General features: G+C 45.7%; 1 protein-coding gene across 2 annotated transcripts in view; it reads left to right on the top strand.

Annotated features, from left to right (window-relative positions):
* IGSF21 (immunoglobin superfamily member 21) overlaps positions 1-22,922 on the top strand; it is a 465,054-nt gene extending 442,132 nt beyond the window's left edge. The window contains exons 7-10 of one of the 2 annotated variants that reach the window (XM_040327055.1): positions 5,943-6,028; positions 7,347-7,539; positions 14,620-14,658; positions 22,023-22,922. In XM_040327055.1, the coding sequence (XP_040182989.1) occupies positions 5,943-6,028; positions 7,347-7,539; positions 14,620-14,658; positions 22,023-22,102 (398 nt within the window). In that variant the 3' untranslated portion in view covers positions 22,103-22,922. The remainder of the gene's footprint in view (positions 1-5,942; positions 6,029-7,346; positions 7,540-14,619; positions 14,659-22,022) is intronic. The other variant, XM_040327056.1, reaches the window with a different exon arrangement.
* Positions 22,923-23,371: the final 449 nt, after the last annotated feature.

Genomic DNA, 23,371 nt, shown 5'->3' with positions numbered 1-23,371 from the left:
GACCGCGCAATCGTCATTCAAAGTGTGACAGCGCCGCTGAAAATTGTCCTGGGCAGGAAGGGGGTGAAAGTGCCCCCCCCCCAGGTGTTGAAGGGGTTAATGTGTGTTAAAGTCCAAGCCGAGTGTACAGAGCACCTAGTTTGCGAAGCTGTATCCAGATTATTCGTCAGAGGGGGGGGCACACGGCACAATAACTGGGAAGATGAGTGGATTGCGATATACGTGTTCATCCGGAGACGTCTCCGATCTAATTCCGTTTCGAAAAAAAAAACACACAAAGGAGCATCATCTGAAAAGCGGGAAAGGGCCAGGTCACCAGGGAGAGTAATTCCACTGTCCTCATTTTGTCAGGAAAGTGCTTAGCAGGAAGATCTTGCGCTGTCAGATACTATTCTTCTCTTTGCTCGCCGTCTCGTACTCCCAGGAGCTGGCAAGGGAAAGTGTTTCTGTAGCAACGAAGTTTGGACCGCTTCCTCGGCAATCCTTTTTTTTTCTTCTTCTTCTTTTCTTCCCAGCACATCAGATTGCCCCAAACCGAGAGCCTTTCCTTTGCTGGCGCTAATTAGCTGCTCGCTCTCTGCTTCCTCCTCTTCACGAGGAAACCATCCAAGCTCTCGGACAAGCGACTTTAAATAATGGCGTCCAGAGAGCCACTTGAGATACTTCAATAGTAATGAAAAATATCAGGTGCGGAGCGAGCGGGGAGGGGGGAAGAAGTCGGATGGTGGAGAGTTCCGTCTTGTCGGAGGGACTTGGGCGGGTGGAAGAAGCTGCCTGATTACTGACAAAGTCGCAATCCTGCCGATTAAACATCTCGGGGTTCTCTCTACTCAAAAGCCTTCTTGAAGGAGCCTTCAAACTCAAGGAAAAGGATCGGTATTCATGTTTTGTTTTGGTAAAGATGTCTGTATTGCCGATAACATCGATCTGCTCAAGGTGAGACAACTGTGACGGGAGGGCCCATGGAACCCAGAATACCTTGGAAACAATGAGAAACCCTTGTTTCAGCTCCCCATGCACCTCTTATGTCTAAGTCACCCTGTGCCATCTTGGTACAGGGTGACTAAGAAAATATGTCTTGGATTACCTAACCTCTTGCCGACGACTGGACGTCTAAAGACGTCCTCGGCTTTGTGTGGGGGGGATATCTGAATGATGGGTGCAGCTTGCTGGCGCTAATTAGCTGCTCGCTGCTTCCTCTTCACGAGGAAACCATCCAAGCTCTCGGACAAGTGACTTTAAATAATAACGTCCAGAGAGCCACTTGAGATACTTCAATAGTAATGAAAAATATCAGGTGCGGAGCGAGCGGGGAGGGGGAAGAAGTCGGATGGTGGAGAGTTCTGTCTTTTCGGAGGGACTTGAGCGGGTGGAAGAAGCTGCCTGATTACTGACAAAGTCGCAATCCTGCCGATGAAACATCTCGGGGTTCTCTCTACTCAAAAGCCTTCTTGAAGGAGCCTTCAAACTCAAGGAAAAGGATCGGTATTCATGTTTTGTTTTGGTAAAGATGTCTGTATTGCCGATTGCAGACAACATTGATATGCTCAAGGTGAGACAACTGTGACGGGAGGGCCCGTGGAACCCAGAATCCCTTGGAAAGGATGGGAAACCCTTGTTTTAGCTCCCCATGCACCTCTTATGTCTAAGTCACCCTGTGCCATCTTGGCACAGGGAGACTGAGAAAATATGTCTTGGATTACTTAACCTCTTGCCGACGGCTGGACGTCTAAAGACGTCCTCGGCTTTTTGGTGGTATATCTGTGTAGTGCCTGGTTACTTCCAAGTACTGGTGCTTTGTTTAGATTTAGAGGGGGATCAGAGAGGTAAGTGGCTCTGATCCAGTTATTCTGTTGATTTGGGTCTCTGTCTCAGCTTGGCTGTGTTGTGGGCTTATTCTGTTATTCCTGGGGTGCTATTCCCACCCCAGGACGATGGGTGGCAGCAGTGGAGTCGAGGTTTGGGTGCTTTACCCCAGCAGCCTATCTGGAGAGTTTCTCCTCACTGTGCATGCTGAGGGAGGGTATTTATGAGACAGACGCCATTGGTCTGGGGGTCTTCTTCTTCGAGTGCGGCACCCACCTTTAGGGTGACTGCATCACACACCCCCTGGTAAAATGGCCTTCCAGGCCGGGGTGCGTGTGCCACGCGGTGTTCCTGGTTCCGGTACCACGCTGGTCCGGAACGTTTAAAGCTGTGGCGGGGCCCCAGTAATCGACTGGGTCCCCAATCCTGAGAAGATCCCAAGCGAGTTCCAAGTGAGAGGAAGCTGTTCGGTGGGGAGTCCATCTGAGGAGAGCCAAGAGAGGCTGGCAATCCAATAGGGCATGGGTGCTCAACCTGTGGCTCTCCAGCTGTTGCGGAACTACAAGTCCCATGAGGCATTGCAAGCCGCTGACAGGTACAAGCATGTCTCCCAAAGGCTGAGACATTATGGGAATTGTAGTTTTGCAACAGCTGGAGAGCCACAGGTTGAGCACCCATGCAATAGGGTCTCGACAATTCCACCGGGGATCAAGGGAACCGATGACTGAAAGGTTGGACGTTGGTCACCTATCAGTCGGTAACCTGCAAACTACCTGAAGAAGAACCAGGCCAAAGTCTATCAAGGAGGATCACCTCCGCTACCTCAATCCTAAGGAGGGTCTGTGGCAGAGACTTTTCCTCTAAGTTCCGAGTAATACTCTGGCTGCCGGGTCAGTGAGAGAGGCCTGTCCAGGTACACTATACCCAATCCGGCTAGACTGGCGAAGACGTCTAAGTGTTGGAAGCAGGACTGTTTCCTTATTGCTACGCCTGAATCTGCTATTTCTTCTTTTACTTCAACTCTTCTATCACCACAAAGTTTTATTGTTTTTACCCAACTGGGTAATAAAGAGCACAGAAAAGACACCTGTTGTGGACATTCCGTTAATGCTACATTCACCATACGCCCAATAGACGCCGGAGGAGCCATGAGGTAACATGCCACCCAAAACAAACCAGCAGCTACCGGCATCATTCAGATATTGCCGTTTTCAGCTGGCGATTCCCTACACCATGAGAACGATTATAGCGGCTGTTCCGCCTCTTGATATTTCTTTTGGGCGGCGTCCCCCCCCCCCTCCCTCCGGTGCTTCTACTGACTCATCTAAGGGATTGGTGAGTCAGAGAAGGGATCCACCGGCCCCCCGGTTCTTGACCATAGAGATTTCCGGCAGACATAGTACAGGAGACGATCTGAGACTGCAGACACAGTACAAGAGATGGTTCATTAGACCCCTTTTACATGGAGGCATTTTTCATGCGCTTTAGCGTTAAAAATAGTGCCTGAAAAAAGCCTCATCTGCAATCCCAGTTTGAGAGCCCTGAGTGCTTCCACACTTTCAGTTCTGGGCGGACACAAACAAGGAGAGAAGAAGGGAGGAGAGAATTCTGGCACTTCGGCGCCCCCACCTCTGTAGGCGCCTTGCCTAGGATCGGCCCTGCCCCCACCACCCAGGGGCTGGATGCACGGCACACATTGCACCCACAGAGGATACGCCATTGGTTAATATTAATGTGTGCTATGGCATGTGTGTAGCACTGAGGCGACCTATTCATTATGAATTGGCTGTCCATTCGCCATAATGAAAGCGTGCGCACCACAACACACAGTATTGCATTGTGGTAGGCTCTACTGAACAATTAATTCGGGGGGCGCCATTCATAGTACCACACATAGAGAAGGTTCCTTGCCATGTGTTGCGGCGGGGCACATTAACGTGCAATGCACAAGTGTGAATGGGCACCTCAATGTACGGGACGTATGAACGTTACATCTGTCCCAGTGTGGTCAGCTCGGCTGTGCGTGTTCCTGATTGGGTACAGCAGCAGACCGCGGATTCATACATTCATCCGGCCTCTCGGGTAATTTGCAGGATTTATTGCCGGTCTCAGAGGTTAAACCAGCATTGTCATATTAATATTTAAAGCTGAGCTAGAGCAATATTGTAATAATTACCAGAGCAATGACCCGGCAGGTGTCCCGATGGTTCTGAGTTGGCTTTTATTGTCCTCTGTGCCATCATTCTGGTTACTCAGGAGGAGTTTACCTCTCATCAATGTAAACGCATTTAGTCCAGCGGGCCGCCGGCTCGCCCCAGGCACAGCAGAAGTAGTGCGTAATTAGTGCTTAACATGTAAAAACAACAAAGTCTGCTTTCCTCAAGCCGCCCATCAGCTAGATAAGTGTCTCGATAAAAGCAAAGGAGCATTTGTTACCGCCATTGATTGGAGTGTGAAGGATGTGTTAGAAGCCAATGAAGAGTGTCTGGGGGCATTTTTGATGACGCCAGGGACCAGTGGCGGCTGGTGCGCAAGTTTTTTTTGGGGGGGGGCAAACAAAAAATCAAGCACCACTGTGCCCATAAATTGCCGCCACTGTGCCATCAAATGCAGCTACTGTGCCCCATAAATTGCTGCCACTGTGCCAAACGCAGCTACTGTACTCATCTATTGCCGCCACTGTGCACCATCAATTGCAGCTACTGTGCCCATAAATTGCCACCACTGTGCCAAACGCAGCTACTGTGCCCATCAATTGCTACCAGTGTGCCCCATCAATTGCCACCACTGTGCCATCAAACGCAGCTACTTTGCCCATCAATTGCCGCCACTGTGCCATCAAACGCAGCTAGTGTGCCCCATAAATTGCTGCTACTGTGCCCCATCAAATACTACCAGTGTGCCCCACCCAGCACTTACCTGGTTCGGCACTGTCCTCAATGCTCTGACTCCTCATGTCGTCTTCCATCCTCTGCTATAATTGGTCACCTGATAGATGTCCAATCACAGCGCCTGTCACTTCAGCCAATCAGGTGACAGGGTAACCAGAACTAGGATCACCATAGGAAGCTAGGCGATGAATGGATGTGCTCTGTAGTCCAGCAAGGCAGAACTGAGATAACTGTAAGAAGCTAGACACTCGCGGCATGTGCTTTGTAGTCCACAAGGTAGAACCTAGCATCACCATAGGAAGATAGGCCCCACACAACATCCAAGTATAAATCCCTCCCGGTGGGACAACGATTGGGGTTAAAATCCTTACAAAGGTCCTTCTTCACTCTAACCAAACTACAAAAAATAATTACTCATTGGTCTTTAATGAAGAGCGATGCCATGGGACGCGGGCGTCCTGCTCGGTGAGTCAGACTCCATGCAGTCGGTTGTCCGTGTATCAGAAGTCCGTAGTAAGATTAAAACAAGACTATTATTGGATAAGACAAATATGTATAATCACCAGAGATGTAACATTTAATTATGCCTCGTCTTACGGTGTTCATTAAACGTGAGTCATAACGGTTTGTCTATAAAACCTGATGGTCGGCGGAGGCGCTCGGCGCGCACCCTCGGCACAGGGGGGGAATGTGCCAGCTGCAGTAAACGACCGTCTGGGGGAACTTTGTTTGAGCTTTTAGTTTCCGTCCCTCCGGTGGAAAAGCCATTTTTTTTCCTGGCCTCGGTTTGTGCGCCGCATACGAGGGAGTCAAACGCGTGTCGTGACCTTGATCATGTCCTGATACCCCGGGACGGTTAATTGGGACCAATTAGGCGAGAAATACAAAGTCTTCTGAAAGCGGAATTGTCAAGGAGGCGATATTTCATTCTTGCCGTGTGCGCGGTATTTTGCATATCACAGTGTGAACTTTAATGATGTGCGCACGCCGAGGAAAACATTCAGCCGCATGGTAAATAATAAGAGGACACCAAAGTGGAACAAATAGCAAAAGATAAGTGCTTGGCGTCTCTAATCATAAAATAATGGCCAGCTGTTTTGCACAATTGAATCTTTATTACCTCGGTGGCATCATTGGACGTATTTCCCAAGATGTCCTAGTTTGTGTCTCTCTGGCCTTCTCAGGCCCTCTGACCCTCCAGTACGTAAAGTGGTGCCTAATGAGGTCTCTCTGTTTGTTTTGCAGCTTCTCCGAAAGGGCCCAAAATAACGATGACGCCAACCAGAGCTCGTGTGGGGGACACGGTGCGCATGGTAGTGCAAGGCTTTCAGGTAAGCATCTTTTGAATTATTCAAAGTAATATTGCAAGACTGCTCATTGTTTCACAGTGCGCAAAACCAAAACAACAAAGTGTACCAAAAGAGTGCACTAGGGTGTGTCCTCTCCCAAAGAAGTAGTACCCTTCCCTGCCTTCCTGGGGTGCAAGACTCATGGCAAGGCACGCTCGGGTCCACCCAGAACGGGGCGCTCTCGGGTCCACAGAGAATGGGGCGCTCTCGGGTCCACAGAGAACGGGGCGCCCTGGGGTCCACAGAGAACGGGGCGCCCTGGGGTCCACAGAGAACGGGGCGCCCTGGGGTCCACAGAGAACGGGGCGCCCTGGGGTCCACAGAGAACGGGGCGCTCTCGGGTCCACAGAAAAAGAGGGTCGCTCTCGGGTCCACCCAGAACGAGGCGCACTCGGGTCCACCCAGAACGAGGCGCACTCGGGTCCACCCAGAACGAGGCGCACTCGGGTCCACCCAGAACGAGGCGCACTCGGGTCCACCCAGAACGAGGCGCACTCGGGTCCACACAGAACGCGGCGCACTCGGGTCCACCCAGAACGAGGCGCACTCGGGTCCACCCAGAACGAGGCGCACTCGGGTCCACCCAGAACGAGGCGCACTCGGGTCCACCCAGAACGAGGCAAAGTTGGGTCCCACTTAGGTCCAACTAGAACAAGGCACACTGAGGACCATATGACACATCCAAGTGCACTTTACAAACGCCACATCTGCATGTGTAGGAATGCTGTCTCCTATGGCAACAGTCTTTAACAGTTACAAACACAAAGCACAACAGTTCTTTCACTACAATCACTTCTTGTAGTTCTTCAGTGCACCGAGCTCCCGGTCTCTCACTAGACCCACAGATTCACTATCACTGAATCCCTTGAGCTCCTCCAATCTTCACGGTGGTATCTTCCTCTAGCGTTACCCCCGTTTTTCTGCTGGGTCCCTAGCTTGGCACTCTAGATACCTCTCAAGCTTCACCCAAGCTGGCCTTCTCGGTCCCTGGCTTGACACACAAGGCTGCTCTGCAAGCGTCACCTCCGCTGGCTGGGTCCCTGGCTTGATACCCACTGAAGTTTTGCGTTTTAATAATTATCATTTACTCGACACAGAGAGACAGATAGTTATTTCTTCAGAATAACAAAAAGGACAATGTTTGTTGCAACCCCTGCACTGTACATGGATCACACGGCCGGGGGGTTGGGTTTTAAAATAAGTTGGTGTTACTCTTTAAGCAATTAAAAATGTCTTATGTGTTTGTTACACTTGCAAACAATGACTCAGGTCTCCCTCCCCCCCCCATTGTTGTGTGCAGAATGAAGTCTTTCCGGAGCCCCTCTTAACATGGACGAGGGTTGGCGGGAAACTGCTGGATGGGAGCTCAGAGCATGATGGGAAGGAGCTGGTCCTGGAACGGGTCCCAGCTGAACTAAACGGCTCTATGTACCGCTGCACAGCTCAGAATCCGATGGGTTCTACAGACACACATACCAGATTAATAGTATTTGGTAAGTGGAAACTTTTTTTTCTAAGACATGTGATCATTTGATTTAATAATTCTCATAGAAGGGTGTTAATGTTGTTTTTTTTAAAGCCTGTGCATGATGTCTAATGTTGCGTTCGCACCTCAACATTTTGAATTGGTTTCAAAACACTCTGGTTAATCGAAAGAAGCTCCTGGCCCTTTTTTGACAAGCTTCACACAATGCCGTTTGCCACAACACCTTTTACACTTGAGTGTCAAGAAGATGGTTGAACTCGTATAGAGTAGGCGTATCTTTGGGCTCAGATATGTGGGTGTCTTTTGACCATAACCAATACCCTACCTACCTAATACACTACTATACAAAGTTAACCATCTCCTTGACCAACAAAAAGTCTGGTCAGAAGTTAACTGTAGACCTAAGCCCAAAGATACCCTACACTATGCAAGTTCAACCAGCTCATTGACCAAGGAAAAGTCTGGGCTTGAGTCTACAGGTGTCTCTTGAACTTGTATAGAATAGGGTATCTTTGGGGCTCAAATCCTATGGGTGTCTCCTGACCAAAATACACTTTATCTATACAAGTTCAACTATCAACTTCACTATGGAAAAGTCTGTGCTCAGGTTTACAGGTGTCTCAGACTTTTCCCTGGTCAAGGAGATGGTTGAACTTGTATAGAGTAGGGTATCTTTGGGCTCGGATATGTGGGTATCTCCTGCCCATAGATACCCTACTCTATACAAAGAACTAAGCCCAAAGATACCCTATTCTATGCAAGTTCAACCAGCTCATTTGACCAAGGAAAAGTCTGTGCTCAGGTTTACAGGTGTCTCAGACTTTTTCCCCAGTCAAGGAGATGGTTGAACTTGTATAGATTAGGGTATCTTTGGGCTCGGATATGTGAGTGTCTCCTGCCCATAGATACCCTACTCTATACAAAGAAATAAGCCCATCTGCGGGTGTCTCAGACTTTTCCCCGGTCAAGGAGATGGTTGAACTTGTATAGAGTAGGGTATCTTTGGGGATCAAATCCTATGGGTGTCTCCTGACCAAAATACCTTGTATCTATACAAGTTCAACCATCAACTTGACCAAGGAAAAGTCGGGGCTCAGGTCTACGGGTGTCTTAGACTTTTCCCCGGTCAAGGAGATGGTTTAACTTGTATAGAGTAAGGTCTATCTTTGGGCTCGGAATATGTGGGTGTCTCCTGCCCATAGATACCCTACTCTATACAAAGTTAACCATCTCCTTGACCAACAAAAAGCCTGGTCAGAAGACAACTGTAGACCTAAGCCCAAAGATACCCTGAGTGAGTGAGTGAGTAACTTATATAGCGCTACAAATGCGAGCTAAATCGCCTTGAGACTCTGACCTTGAGACCCTACTCTATGCAAATTCAACCAGCTCGTTTGACCAAGGAAAAGTCTGGGCTCAAGACTACAGGTGTAGGGTATCTTTTGGGGATAAAATCTATGGGTATCTCCTGACCAAAATACCCTTTATCTATACAAGTTCAACCATCAATTTGACCAAGAAAAAGTCTGGGCTCTGGTCTACAGGTGTCTCAGACTTTTCCCTGGTCAAGGAGATGGTTGAACTTGTATAGAGTGAGGTATCTTTGGGCTCGGATCTACAGTGTCTTAAAGTATTCATAACACCTGAATTTTACCAAATATTGTCATGTTACAACCAAAAACGTGAATGTATTTTATTGTAATTTTATGTGATAGACCAACACAAAGTGGCACATAATTGTGAAGTGTAAAGAAAATTAATAAATGGTTTTCAACATTTTTTTACAAATAAATATGTGAAAAGTGTAGGGGGCATTTATATTCAGCCGCCTTTACTCTGATAACTCTAAATAAAATCTAGTGAAACCAATTGCTTTCAGAAGTCACCTAATTAGTAAATATAGTCCACCTGTGTATAAATACAGCTGTTCTGTGAAGCCCTCAGAAGTTTGTTAGAGAACAAACAGCATCATAAAGGCCAGTGAACACACCAGACAGGTCAGGGATAAAGTTATGGAGAAGTATAAAGCAGGGTTAGGTTATAAAAAATCTCCCAAGCTTTGAACATCTCACGGAGCTTCTGTTCAATCCATCATCGGAAAATGGAAAGAGTATGGCACAACCGCAAACCTACCAAGACATGGCCGTCCACCTAAACTGACCGAGCCGGGCAAGGAGAGCATTCATCAGAGAAGCAGCCAAGAGTCCCATGGTAACTCTGGAGGAGCTGCAGAGATCCACAGCTTAGGGGGGAGAATCTGTCCACAGGACAACTATTAGTGGTCTCTCCACAAATCTGCCCTTTATGGAAGAGTGACAAGAAGAAAGATATTGGTGGAAGAAAGACATAAGAAGTCCTGTTTGCAGTTTGTGAGAAGCCATGTGGGGGAGGGGACACAGCAAACATGTGGAAGAAGTTGCTCTGGTCAGATGAGACCAGAATTGAACGTTTTGGCCTAATAGCAAAACGCTATCTGTGGCGGAAAACTAACACTGCACAGCACCCTGAACACACTGTGAAACATGGTGGTGGCAGCATCATGTGGTGGGGATGCTTTTCTTCAGCAGGGACAGGGAAGCTGGTCAGAGTTGATGGGAAGATGGATGGAGACAAATACAGGACAATCTTAGAAGAAAACCTGTTAGAGTTTGGAAAAGACTTAAGACCGGGCGGAGGTTCACCTTCCAGCAGGACAACGACCCTAAACTACAGCCAGAGCTACAATGGAATGGTTTAGATCAAAGCCTATTCATGTGTTAAAATGACCCAGTCACAGTCCAGACCAAAATCCCATTGAGAATCTGTGGCAAGATTTGATAATTGCTGATCACAGACGCTCTCCATCCAATCTGACAGAGCTTGAGATATTTTACAAAGAAGAAGAATGGGCAAAAATGTCCCTCTCTAGATGTGCAAAGCTGGTAGAGACACCCCCAAAAAGACTTGTAGAGGAAGGGGGTTCTACAAAGTATTGACCCCGGGGGGCGCCATACAAATGCCCCTCCACACTTTTCACAGATTTATTTGCATCATTTATCATTTTCCTTCCACTTCACAATTATGTGACACTTTGGGCCAGATTCATAAAGACTAACGACGGGCGTATCAGTAGATATACGCTGTCGTAAGTCTGAATCCGCACCGTCGCAACTTTAAGCGTATGCTCAAACTGAGATACGCTTAAATGTTGCTAAGATACGACCGGTGTAAGTCTCCTACGCCGTCGTATCTTAACTGCATATTTACGCTGGCCGCTAGGGGCGTGTATGCTGATTTACGCCTAGAATATGTAAATCAGCTAGATACGCCTATTCACGAACGTACGCCCGGCCGTCGCAGTAAAGATACGCCGTTTACGTAAGGGGTTTTCAGGCGTAAAGATAAACCACCAAAAAGATGGCGCAGCCAATGTTAAGTATGGACGTCGGAACCGCGTCAATTTTTGAAATTTTATATCGTTTGCGTAACTCATCGGTAAATGGGGCTGGTCGTAATTTACGTTCACGTCGAAAGCATTGACGATTTGCCGACATCATTTGGAGTATGCGCACTGGGATACGTCCACAGGCGGCGCATGCGCCGTTCGTTAGAAACGTCAAATACGTGGGGTCACTAGTATTTTACATAGAACACGCCCCCTACCAGCCTATTTTGAATTAGGCGGGCTTACGCCGGCCCAGTTACACTGCACCGCCGTAAGTTACAGCGCAAGTTCTTTGTGAATACAGGACCTGCTGCTCTAACTTACAGCGGCGTCGGAAATCTACCTGAATCTAGCCCTTTGTGTTGGTCTCTCACAATCCCAATAAAATACATTTACGTTTTTGGTTGTAACATGAGAAAATGTGGGGAATTTCAAGGGGTATGAATACTTTTTGGAAGCAGTGTATAGGTGTCTCCTGACTAAAGATACCTTACTCTACACAAGTTTAGCCATCTCCTTGACCAAGGAAAAATCTGGTCAGAAGCCTCATGTAGACCCGAGCACAAAGACATCTTATGCAAGTTTAAACTTTCCCAAGTTTTCTGAAGGGTCACTGACCATGTCCTGGCTTTCTAATTATGAGCGGCAATGACAGTCTGTATACAGGGACGCTCTGTGCTACACGGAATACCAGATAAATCTCTCACAAGTATCTTGTCAGTCTTACAATATATCACTATAGACAGGTCATTTCTGAAGGGAGAGAAGCATAACTTGCAAGTCAAACATCAAACCAATAAATAATCAGTCAAGGTAAGCTGGGGGTCCGAGTGATGTGCTGGCACAAGGCTGTTTCAGGCATTAAATGATAAAATATAGAATGGTTTTCAGCAGTTGAGAGACAGCATTCCAATTATTAACAATGTTGCATCAACAGAGCTGGAAAACCAGTTGAATGTTCTGCCTGGGAGCCGATGCCGGACGGAAGTTGATATGGCCTACCTTCAGCACTTATACTTCGAAATACAAAGTATTTCTCTAACAAACAGCAGCATGTTGGGACTACTAAATTTGCATTGTAATATTCCCACCACAATCACACATTGGGGCCAGAGCTGATTGGCTTACCATTGTGGGGAAAAAGTCCACTTTGTCGAAGAATGAATGCACTTGGCCTTTGACTACCTCTGATGTCTTGGCATACGACCTTTAAGGTGACTGCCATCAGATTAGCTTTGTGCATGTGGTGGGAACCGAACCACACAACACCAATCTACATAGAGTTCATATGTTGGAGCTCTTTTTCTAACCGAACCCCACAACACCAAAGCTAATCTGATGGCGGTCACCTTAAAGGTTGTATGCCAAGTCTTCGTCAGAGGTAGTCAAAGGCCAAGTGCATTCATTCGTAAACAATGAGGAGTTTTCTGCACCCAGCCCCCCTCATTTCCTCCTAGTCTAAAGTACCCTACCCTCTTAGGAGATGCTCAGAAGGCCAACCCATAAAAGTATGTTGGAATCACTCCATAAGTAAGCACAATACAAGAAAGATTTAAGTACTGAACGATTGGGGCGATCAGACTCCAGCGGTAGGTGCGTTTTCAGTGGGTAAACCAGAACTGAAATTTTAAGGGCCTGGTAGCCCACACAGAGGGGTTCCACCATTACTGTATCTTGCATACGCAATACTTTAGCCTCCTGGTTTACATTCTTGCCATACGGCTGCTTCAGGCCTTTAGCCTGCTCCTCAGAACAAAAGAGTTAAACTTACTCATGATAAGCACCTTGCTGCTCTATCACCAAGGACATCTGCCTCCTGCAGACATGCATTCTCTAGCTGCAGCTTCTGACTCCTCTCAGAGGAATGGGAGTCCACCTGACTCCCATGCACAGACTTCCTGTCTGTTGGGTGGAGTCATAGTCAGGTCTCAACTAAATGGCCTCACACACAAGTGTGCAATGAGCATGCATTTCTCCAAAATCTGGCATAAACCAGCAATCTTTAAGGTAGCATGGGGTCCCACTGCCACAGTACACGTAACTTTACCGCTTTCTCCTCCAGACATGTAAACTTACCCAGCCAATCTCCATTCACTGCTGCTAGAGCAGAGTTTCTGGGTATGAAGAAGCATGTACCCCCACCCCTTGTGTGTCAGTACTTGGGCCTGAGTGGCCCAATCGCTGTTATGTGGGTATAGCCATGATGTCATCTCTCTAGGCTCTGAAATAGTTTGAAGACAGAACTTAGACAGGAGGGGATGCTGCAGAAAGGTAGTGACATCCTGGGAGATGGGTTGGGTAGAGTTCATGGCTTATGTGCACACATTGTTAAAAAGTGACACTGTCTCTGTAAAGAACAATATAACCTTTGCAGTGGGCACTGGGCAGCAGGAGGGTGAGTGTACATTTGGGAAGGGAGGGGGTACTTTTGGTCCCAGAGAAAAGGGGTGAGTGCACTTATCCTTAAAGCCTAACTCTGAGAAACTTACTAAATATCTCCTACAGTTGGGCTACACCCGAACTTCAAGAGTTAACTTCTCTACTTAGGGTAGAGTTTTTCGCACTTTTAAGTTACATCAACTCTCAGCTGGCTCTAGCATACACTCCAGCAATTGTTGGTTTCTTGGGATCATCATGTCCAATGCAGGGGGGGCCCTGCTTTGAACCTGATGTCAGGATCTTGGACCAGTGGAGCATGAGGGAGAAAGCCTAGCAGCGTGGAGAATTGGATACGTAGATCTTTTCTATGCCCCCCCCCCTAGACCCAAATGAGAAATTAACCCTGGCCGTGCAGGTGCAGCCCCACTGCAAGTGATCATTTTTGAGTTGCCCAGAGTTGGGCTTTCAGCATCCATGATATTTTAATGTTCAGTAAATGCTGTCATTATAAGGCCTCGTGCACACAGTTTTTTTTTGTTTTTGTCTCCTGGATGCCTTTGCTCTAGGGGAGCAAAAGGCAGCATAAAAATATGCCCCTAAAGCTGCATTTTGCAAATGGGTGTTGATTCCTTTCATTGTCCAGAATATAAATGTATTTTGTCTATTGGAATGCATGAACATTCAAATGCTAAAAGTGCCTAGCATTTAGGTGCATTGGGCATTTTTTGCTCCTTTCCTGAACACCCAAATGATGGGTGAAAAAAAAAGTCATATGCCTCTAGCAGACACTTTTTTAATGCCCTGTGTGCATGAAGCCTAAATCCCTCGAGGCCTCATATCATAAATCAATTGAGGAGCCACCTACATCTCAGTTCCCAACTCCGCCCTACCTACAGCAACCATTATTAGGGGGGGGGGGGCACTCCAGACCTTCAATTCTCCCATCATTCATTTTATAAAATGGAAACTACAGCTGAAGGGAGGTGTGATTCCCTAATGGAAGCAGCAGGAGGCAGATCCGGGGACATTGGTCAGAGCCTGCTGCTGAAAATAAATAAATAACACAGCGGCGGGATAATGCAGTCCGCCCATCCCTTGAATGTCGGCTGGACTTGGTTCATCGTTAAATCATATACAATGCAGAAGGGACTCGTAGCCGTACATTTTATCAGCAGGTAGAACATGTTATCATGGAGGGGAAGGCGATGAATGCCACTACCTTAATAACTGACAGCGGGTGAAGATTTAACTTCAGTCTAACGTTCTGTCTGTTTTTCATTGTAGAAAATCCCAATATTCCGAGGGGAACAGAAGATTCAAACGGTGAGTTGTTTAACATGTAAAGCAGACGGAGAATCAGCAAATGATGCTCCGGAGGAGACAGAAATAGATCACAGCCGGCTCCACTTTATCTGCCGCTTGTAGAGGGCTAGAAATAAATTAATGACTGTTTCCATTAGCAACAGAAAATAGATCAGAGAGCTGCCAGAGACGAATTGCGGCAAAGACAGGAGGCCATGTAAATGAGGCTGAATCCATAGGAAATCGTTGCGGGAACACGCTGCCTCAACATCCGCGTCACACAATCCAGCTTATTTCTTATGCAACTGTTATTATTCCGGCTGCTGGGGAGTCAAATAAATCTGTTCAAATTCACACCATCTCTTTTATTGAGAGAGCCATCTGCACAAACTGATGTCAATATAAAAACAAACAATATGCCATTGAGGATCCTCCTAAATCAGGGGTTCTCAATCAGGGTTCCAAAGACCTTCTAGGGTTTTGAAGTAGAATAATAACGTATAGAACCAGGCAGGACTTCAGTGATGCAGGATTATTAAAGCGGAGCTTCACCCTAAAGTGGAACTTCCGCTCATCGGATCCCCCCCCTTCGGTGCCACAATTGGCACCTGTCAGGGGAGAGGGGTGCAGATACCTGTCTAGGACTTCTGTGCATACAGTCTGTGGGTAGTGCGTCACTTCCCGGTACCCCCCCCCCCCCGTTGTGTTCTGGGAAACACACGGCTCCCAGTGACCAGTGAAGCATGCGCAGTAGGGAACCGGGAAGTGAAGCGTTGCGGCTTCACTTCCCGGTGGTGGGTGGGGGCAGCCGAGAGGCGAGCAATCGCTCGTTTTTTTCTGCCGACGTCACTGGACTCCAGGACCTGTTACTAAAAGTCAGCAGCTGCAGTATTTGTAGCTTCTGGCTTTTAATATATTTTTTACACACAGAGCTCCACGTCCCTGGCTCTGTGACTGCCGATCGCGGGGAGTCTGGTGGACATCGCGGCCGCCAAGCACCTGTGTGACGCGGCGCATGGCCGGAAACCGTATATACACGGCCTCCCGGCAGATAAGAGCCACCTTGCGGCCGTATATAGTCGGCTGCAAGGTGGGAAGTGGTTAATAACTATTGCTTTACTATTGAATACTACTAATATTGATAAGACCACTACTATATAATAATAATAATAATAATAATAATTATATTATCAATAAAACATATGCAAATCAATATGAAATACATTGGCTAATATAAGATTCTACAACAGTTCCTTCAGAGGCTGCTAGGGGTTCCATGAGCAATTTCTGCCTCTCAGATAAGTTCCCGATGACACTGTTGATCTTTTTTTTAGCTATCTGTAAGGGGGGGGGGGATTCTTCCCAAAGACCACAAGTGTAAGGAGCATTCTTCCCACTGACCATTACACTAATGTATCATAAGTTGTAGGTATAATAATATTAGAAAGGGTCCCTCTGTGTTTGAATAGGTTGAGAAAGGGCATCTTAAATCCCCCAATGATGAAGGTCAAAACAAATCTCAATGCCCAAATGCAGCTTTGCCATGTTTTTAGTAAACTGTGCATATCATTACAACTACCTAGTGCAGCCATTTTCAACCTTTTTACCCCATAAAAATTCTTAAAATAATTATCAGATCTTGGGGGAACCCTGCTAAAATGAATTAATTGGTGATCAATGGGAAGAATGCCCCTTACGTTGGTGGTCAGTGGGAAGAGTGCCATTACATCAGGGATCAGCGGGGAGAATGCCCTTTAACATTGGTGGCCAGTGGGGAAGAATTCTCCTTCCATTGCAGCCAGAGGGGAAGAATGCCCCTTACATTGGTGATCAGTGGGAAGAATGCTCCTTACATTGGTGATGAGTGGGAAGAATGCTCCTTACATTGGTGATGAGTGGGAAGAATGCCCCCTACATAGGCGGCCAGTGAGAAAAACACACTTTACATTGGTGGCCAGTGGGAAAGAACATGCTTTACAATGGTGACCAATGGGGAAGAACACCCCCTTACATTGGAAGCCAGTGAGAAGAACACTCCTTACATTGGCGGCCAGTGAAAAAAAATGCTCCTTCCATTGCGGCCAGTGGGAGAAAATGCCCCCTTACATTGGCGGCCAGTGAGAAGATTGCCCTTACATTGGCGGCCAGTGAGAAGAACGCTCCTTACATTGGCGGCCAGTGAAAAAATGCTCCTTCCATTGCAGCCAGTGGGGAAGAATGCCCCTTACATTAGCGGCCAGTGGGTGAAAATGCCCCCTTACATTGGCGGCCAGTGAGAAGAACGCTCCTTACATTTGGCGGCCAGTGAAAAAAATGCTCCTTACATTGCGGCCAGTGAAAAAAATGCTCCTTACATTGCGGCCAGTGAAAAAAATGCTCCTTACATTGCGGCCAGTGGGGTAGAATGCCCCTGACATTGGCGGCCAGTGAGAAGAATGCTCCTTACAACATTGGCGGCCAATGAGAAGAATGCTCCTTACATTGGCGGCCAGTGAAAACATGCTCCTTCCATTGCAGCCAGTGGGGAAGAATGCCCCTTACATTAGTGGCCAGTGGGTGAAAATGCCCCTTACATTGGCAGCCAGTGAAAAGAACGCTCCTTACATTGGTGGCCAGTGAAAAAAATCTGTCTGCCTGGGGTTCCCCTTTAATTAAACAGGCAGAAGTACAGACATTTTTTATGTACAATGTGACATTTTCTATAAGACACTTTTTCTTAAGTTTGGTAATTTTTTTTTATATATTATTTTTCCCTGTAATTGCACTTGTGAGAAAGTTTCTGAAAATTACACCAATTAAAATATTCAGTCGCAGTAACATAATTTCTGAGGATTCTGCCGCATCAATTATATTCTGGAATTGGTCACACGCGGTATAGAAGTATTTTAAACATTTTCTAAGTGTGGAGTCTAAGCGTGTACACCTGCTTGGCGCCAAGAGAGAACGCGGTAGACCGCCATACCGCATATGGTGCGAGATGAAAGACCATTTCATTCCATAGAACAATTATCATGTTAAAGTAATACCAAAAGCAACGTTCTATTACAGAATATTTTCCTAACTCAGCAGCGTCCCTTCTCCAAATCCCTTTTCTTTTGCTGTAGTGATCTGAAGGAGCAGTGATGGGCAACTTGAAAATGATAGAGGGCCTCAAGTGTGGCCCCCAACACTTCCAGGGGGGCTACACAAGAGCAAGGCATCTTCAGCCATTGAGGTGCAACTGAGCAGCCCATTCGAAATGAATGAGCTAGAACGAGCCTCAGCGTCCAGAAAATGTAGTCTTTAGTCCCCCCACACACACTTTGGTGGTCAGTGGCAGTGAAATTTAACCCCCCCTCCCCAATTGTTGTGGTCAGTAGCAATGACCGTTAACTAATGCATCTGGGGCCCCTGGGCTGTGCCCTCTCATTAAGACAGCCCTGTGCAAAAGGCCAGTTGGCATCAGGGTGTTAGAGAGTGATGAAGTTCATGCCCCATGGTTCCTCTGTACGTAGGACCATAGCCACGCTCACTTTCTCACTTCTGAGATGGACTATGGAGTATGCAATGTGTAGTGTGCATAGAACCAGGGCCGTTTGAAGGAATTTGGGGGCCCCAAGCACCCCCCCCCCGCACAAAAAGCCTACGTTAGTGCTACACAAATTTTTACACCCATGTTCCTACTCCTTCCCCCCTCCCTACGTTTTCCTATTCTCACCTCCCCTTCTTCCCTGTAGGCGGTCGCTGTAGCGTGGCGAGCCCCTCTTCCTTCTGTCAGTCAGGTGTTCTATCATTTTGGGTCCCCAGTTCCCAATCAGATAGTGCCCGGGCTGGGCCGGGTAAAGTGTGGTACAGGAGATTCAGTTTCCTGTGTTCCTGGCTGGACTGAAAGGAAGTGAGCACTCAGTGTGCACTTCCTGTCAGTCCGGCCGGGAACAGAAAACTGAATCTCCTGTACCACGTGCGGTACCCGCTCGGACTGACAGGACTCCAGGAGGAAGGAAGAGGAGCTTGGCCACGCTACAGCCTGTGAAGGGGAAGTTGGGGGCCCCAGGCCAGCTCGGGGGCCCCAAGCAATTGTTTGTTTTGCCTGTCCTGTATCGACGGGCCTGCATAGAATAGTATACCTGGCTGCATTCCATCTTTACTGCTCATTCCGAATGGAAGTGAGGGAGAAAAGGATGAGGTTCTGAAAGTCATGGAGGACATTACAAGGAGGCAGAACAAACACATTAAGAAACAATTTCATTAAAAATAGATTACAGGGCCATTAAGCAATGGACGATTTCTGGAAAACAAGGATATTTGTTTAACCGCTTGCCAACCGCCGCACGATCATATATGTCGACAGAATGGCACGCTGGACAAATGGGCGTATATATATATATATATATATATATATATATATATATATATATATATATATATATATATATATATATATATATATATATATTCGTCCCCTTTAATTTGCCACTGTATAAATGACAGTGGCCCCAAAATGGTGTCAAAGGTGTCTGATGTGTCCGCCATAATGTCGCAGTCACGATAAAAATCGTTGATCGCCACCATTACTAGTAATAAAATAATAAAAATGCCATAAAACTATCCCCCTATTTTGTAGACACTATAACTTTTGCGCAAACCAATCAATAAACGCTTATTGCGATTTTTTTTTTTACCTAAAATATGTAGAAGAATACATATCGGCCTAAACTGAGGAAAAAATATGTTTTTTTTTAATATATTTTTGGGGGATATTTATTACAGCAAAAAGTAAAAAAATATTCTTTTTTTTTTTCAAAATTGTCGCTCTGTTTTTGTTTATAGCGCAAAAACTAAAAACCGCAGAGGTGATCAACTACCACCAAAAGAAAGCTCTATTTGTGGGGAAAAAAGGACGCCAATTTTGTTTGGGAGCCACGTCGCACGACCGCGCAATTGTCAGTTAAAGCGACGCAGTCCCAAATCGCAAAAAATGGCCCCAGGTGATTGGCTCGCCAAATGGTCCAGTGCTGAAGTGGTTAAGGGATTAGTTAATTAGCTCATGTTAATTTATATTTCTGGTTACAGGTATATTGTTAGAGTAATATGAGCAGGAGGGGTGAACCTCCTCTTCTTTTGTATATAAGACTTGTATTCTGGTTCTAATAAAGAGTCCATGTTCAGCAATCAAACGAGTAGCGTCATCATTAGTATTATATGTATGATAATGTTTACTGTAGTTAGCGAGTCACATCGGCTGCTTTAAGGGATTAGTTAATTAGCTCATGTTTCTACTTACAGGTGTATTGTTAGAGTAATATGAGCAGGAGGGAAGAACCCCCTCCTCTAACTGTATATACTGTGGGGATCGAAAGTTTGGGCACCCCAGGTAAAAAATTGTATTAATGTGCATAACGAAGCCAAGGAAAGATGGAAAAATCTCCGAAAGGCATCAAATTACAGATTAGACATTCTTATAATATGCCAAAAAAAGTTAGATTTTATTTCCATCATTTACACTTTCAAAATGACAGAAAACAAAAAAATGGCGTCTGCAAAAGTTTGGGCCCCCTGCAGAATTTCTAGCATGCACTGCCCCCTTTGCAAAGCTGAGACCTGCCAGTGTCATGGATTGTTCTCAATCATCGTCTGGGAAGACCAGGTGATGTCAATCTCAAAGGTTTTAAATGCCCAGACTCATCTGACCTTGCCCCAACAATCAGCACCATGGGTTCTTCTAAGCAGTTGTCTAGAAAACTGAAAGTGAAAATAGTTGTCGCTCACAAAGCTGGAGAAGCTATAAGAAGATAGCAAAGTGTTTTCAGATGTCAATATCCTCTGTTCGGAATGTAATTAAGAAATGGCAGTCATCAGGAACAGTGGAAGTTAAAGCAAGATCTGGAAGACCAAGAAAAATATCAGACAGAACAGCTCGCAGGATTGTGAGAAAAGCATTTCAAAACCCACGTTTGACTGCACGATCCCTCCAGAAAGATCTGGCAGACACTGGAGTTGTGGTACACTATTCCACTATAAAGAGATACTTGTACAAATATGGTCTTCATGGAAGAGTCATCAGAAGAAAACCTCTTCTACGTCCTCACCACAAAAATCAGCGTTTGAACTTTGCAAATGAACATATAGACAAGCTTGATGCATTTTGGAAACAAGTTCTGTGGACCGATGAGGTTAAAATAGAACTTTTTGGCCGGAATGAGCAAAGGTACGTTTGGAGAAGAAAGGGCACCGAATTTAGAACCTCTGTCCAACTGTGCAGCATGGGGGTGGACCAATCATGCTTTGGGGTTGTATTGCAGCCAGTGGCACAGGGAACATTTCACGAGTAGAAGGAAAAATGGATTCAATAAAATTTCAGCAAATTTTGGATGGTAACTTGATGCCATCTGTGAAAAAGCTGAAGTTAAAGAGAGGATGGCTTCTACAAATGGATAATGATCCTAAACACACCTCAAAATCCACGGGGGATTACATCAAGAGGCGTAAACTGAAGGTTTTGCCATGGCCTTCACAATCTCCTGACATCAACATAAGTGAAAATCTATGGATAGACCTTAAAAGAGCAGTGCGTGACAGACAGCCCAGAAATCTCAAAGAACTGGAAGACTTTTGTAAGGAAGAATGGGCAAAGATACCTCAAACAAGAATTGAAAGACTCTTGGCTGGCTACAAAAAGCATTTACAAGCTGTGATACTTGCCAAAGGGGGCAGTACAAGATATTAACTCTGCAGGGTGCCCAAACATTTGCAGACGCCATTTTTTTTGTTTTCTGTAATTTTAAAAGTGTAAATGATGGAAATAAAATCTAACTTTTTTTGACATATTATAAGAATGTCTAATCTGTAATTTGATGCCTTTTGGAGATTTTTCCATCTTTCCTTGGCTTCGTTATGCACAATAATACACATTTTTACCTGGGGTGCCCAAACTTTCGATCCCCACTGTATATACATTTAAAGAGGAGGCGGTTCTTCCCTCCTGCTCATATTACTCTAACAATACACCTGTAACCAGAAACATGAGCTAATTAACTAATCCCTTAAAGCAGCCGATATGACTCGCTAACTACAGTACACATTATCATACATATGATAATACTGATGATGACGATACTCGTTTGATTGCTGAACATGGACTCTTTATTAGAACCAGAATACAAGTCTTATATACAATAGAAGAGGAGGTTCACCCCTCCTGCTCATATTACTCATAAGACTTGTATTCTGGTTCTAATAAACAGTCCATGTTCATCAAACAAACGAGTATCGCCTTGTTTGTTGTTGTCAGCGGTTGGAATATCTGATATCTAGATTCAGACGGAGAGTGTTACGATGAATGTGACTTTTTGGTGTCCACCTTGCCCCATGTTGTGTTCTGACCTCTCTCTCTCCTCTCGTTCCAGGTTCTATCCCCATGTACAGCTACTCCAGACTCTTACTGGTGCTCATCATATTAATGACAGTGATCCTGGAGCTCACGTGAAATTAGGATGCTTGCCTACCTACCCCTTCTCTCCTCCTCCAAAAAGACTCCACACGAAAGCATTACACTTCAATTTTTATTTTCTATACTAGCTCCAGTCTTGTTCTCGGTTGGTTTCTGTCTGTGTTTTAGCTTCCTTGAGCTGATAAATTTAAAAAAAACAACAAAAAAAAACTAAATTTCTCCTTATTAATATCTGTCGTTCTTTTTAGTCCTGGGCCATTGGGATGTATACACATTGCGGTTTTCTGTGCCAAGAGATGGACCGCCGGTGACTGTGAGCGCGGAGTCCTGGTATTATTATTATTATTTTTTTACATTGACCGTATGAAGTGGAGTTGACCTCTTCGTGCAATTTATTGGTCAAAAGGTCCTCCATAAAAAGGATGCAGTCACTACATAAGCTGTTCACGGATGGATTTCCACCACTGGAGCCCGTTGGCGCACCACTTATCGGACACCCCCCACCCCTCCACCCTTGTGCACAGAGCATTTTCTTGTTTTATTGCCCCCCCCCCCCCCCAACCTGGCTTTGGAGTATCGCGTTAAAGGAAATTACGATATGACTGTTATTCTACTGAGGACTTGGAGAGAAGATGTAGCACGATAGGGAAAGTCTCCTGTTTTCCTTTCTACGCCTATACAGGCTAAAATAGTAAATCCAACCCTGACTGCAAAAGGAAAAAAAAAAGTAGTGTGTATGTACCTTCCAGATTCTCCCAGCCGGGGGTTATGTGTACTCAACGGGGGTATTTCCTGGACGGTTAAAGAAAATTCTAAATAAAAGTTTACCAAATAATAAATTTTATGTAAAAACAAATCTGCCTAAGTAATTTCAGTTATTGATTGTAAAGCATTGATGTCTATCAGGGCGGGGTCCGAGGACCAATTTACACCGGTTACAGGTCGCATGTGCGTGTTTTATGTAGACGTGTGCAGAACGGAAAAAAAATTATTTCTTGTCATTTCGGATCGAATTATTAAATTACTAATTTTGTTTTGTTGCATTTTGTAAGGGAAGTGAGGGGACATCTTCCAATGGTGACAACATTCCCTCACTTTGGAGGGATATCCTCTTACTTCCTGTTTTGGCTATGGGACAAGAAGGGAAATCTCCCCAAAGGGACAATATATATATATATATATATATATATATATATATATATATATATATTCCCTTTAGTTCTACTTTAACCCAACTTGACTAAGGAAACAATTGCATGGAAATGGGCGGGGAAGTCTTCCTATGGGGACACTAGTTCTGGTGAC

The sequence above is a fragment of the Rana temporaria genome, chromosome 10 (assembly GCF_905171775.1).
Source record: "Rana temporaria chromosome 10, aRanTem1.1, whole genome shotgun sequence".
Taxonomy (NCBI): domain Eukaryota; kingdom Metazoa; phylum Chordata; class Amphibia; order Anura; family Ranidae; genus Rana; species Rana temporaria.
This window is presented reverse-complemented; position numbering and strand designations above follow the sequence as displayed.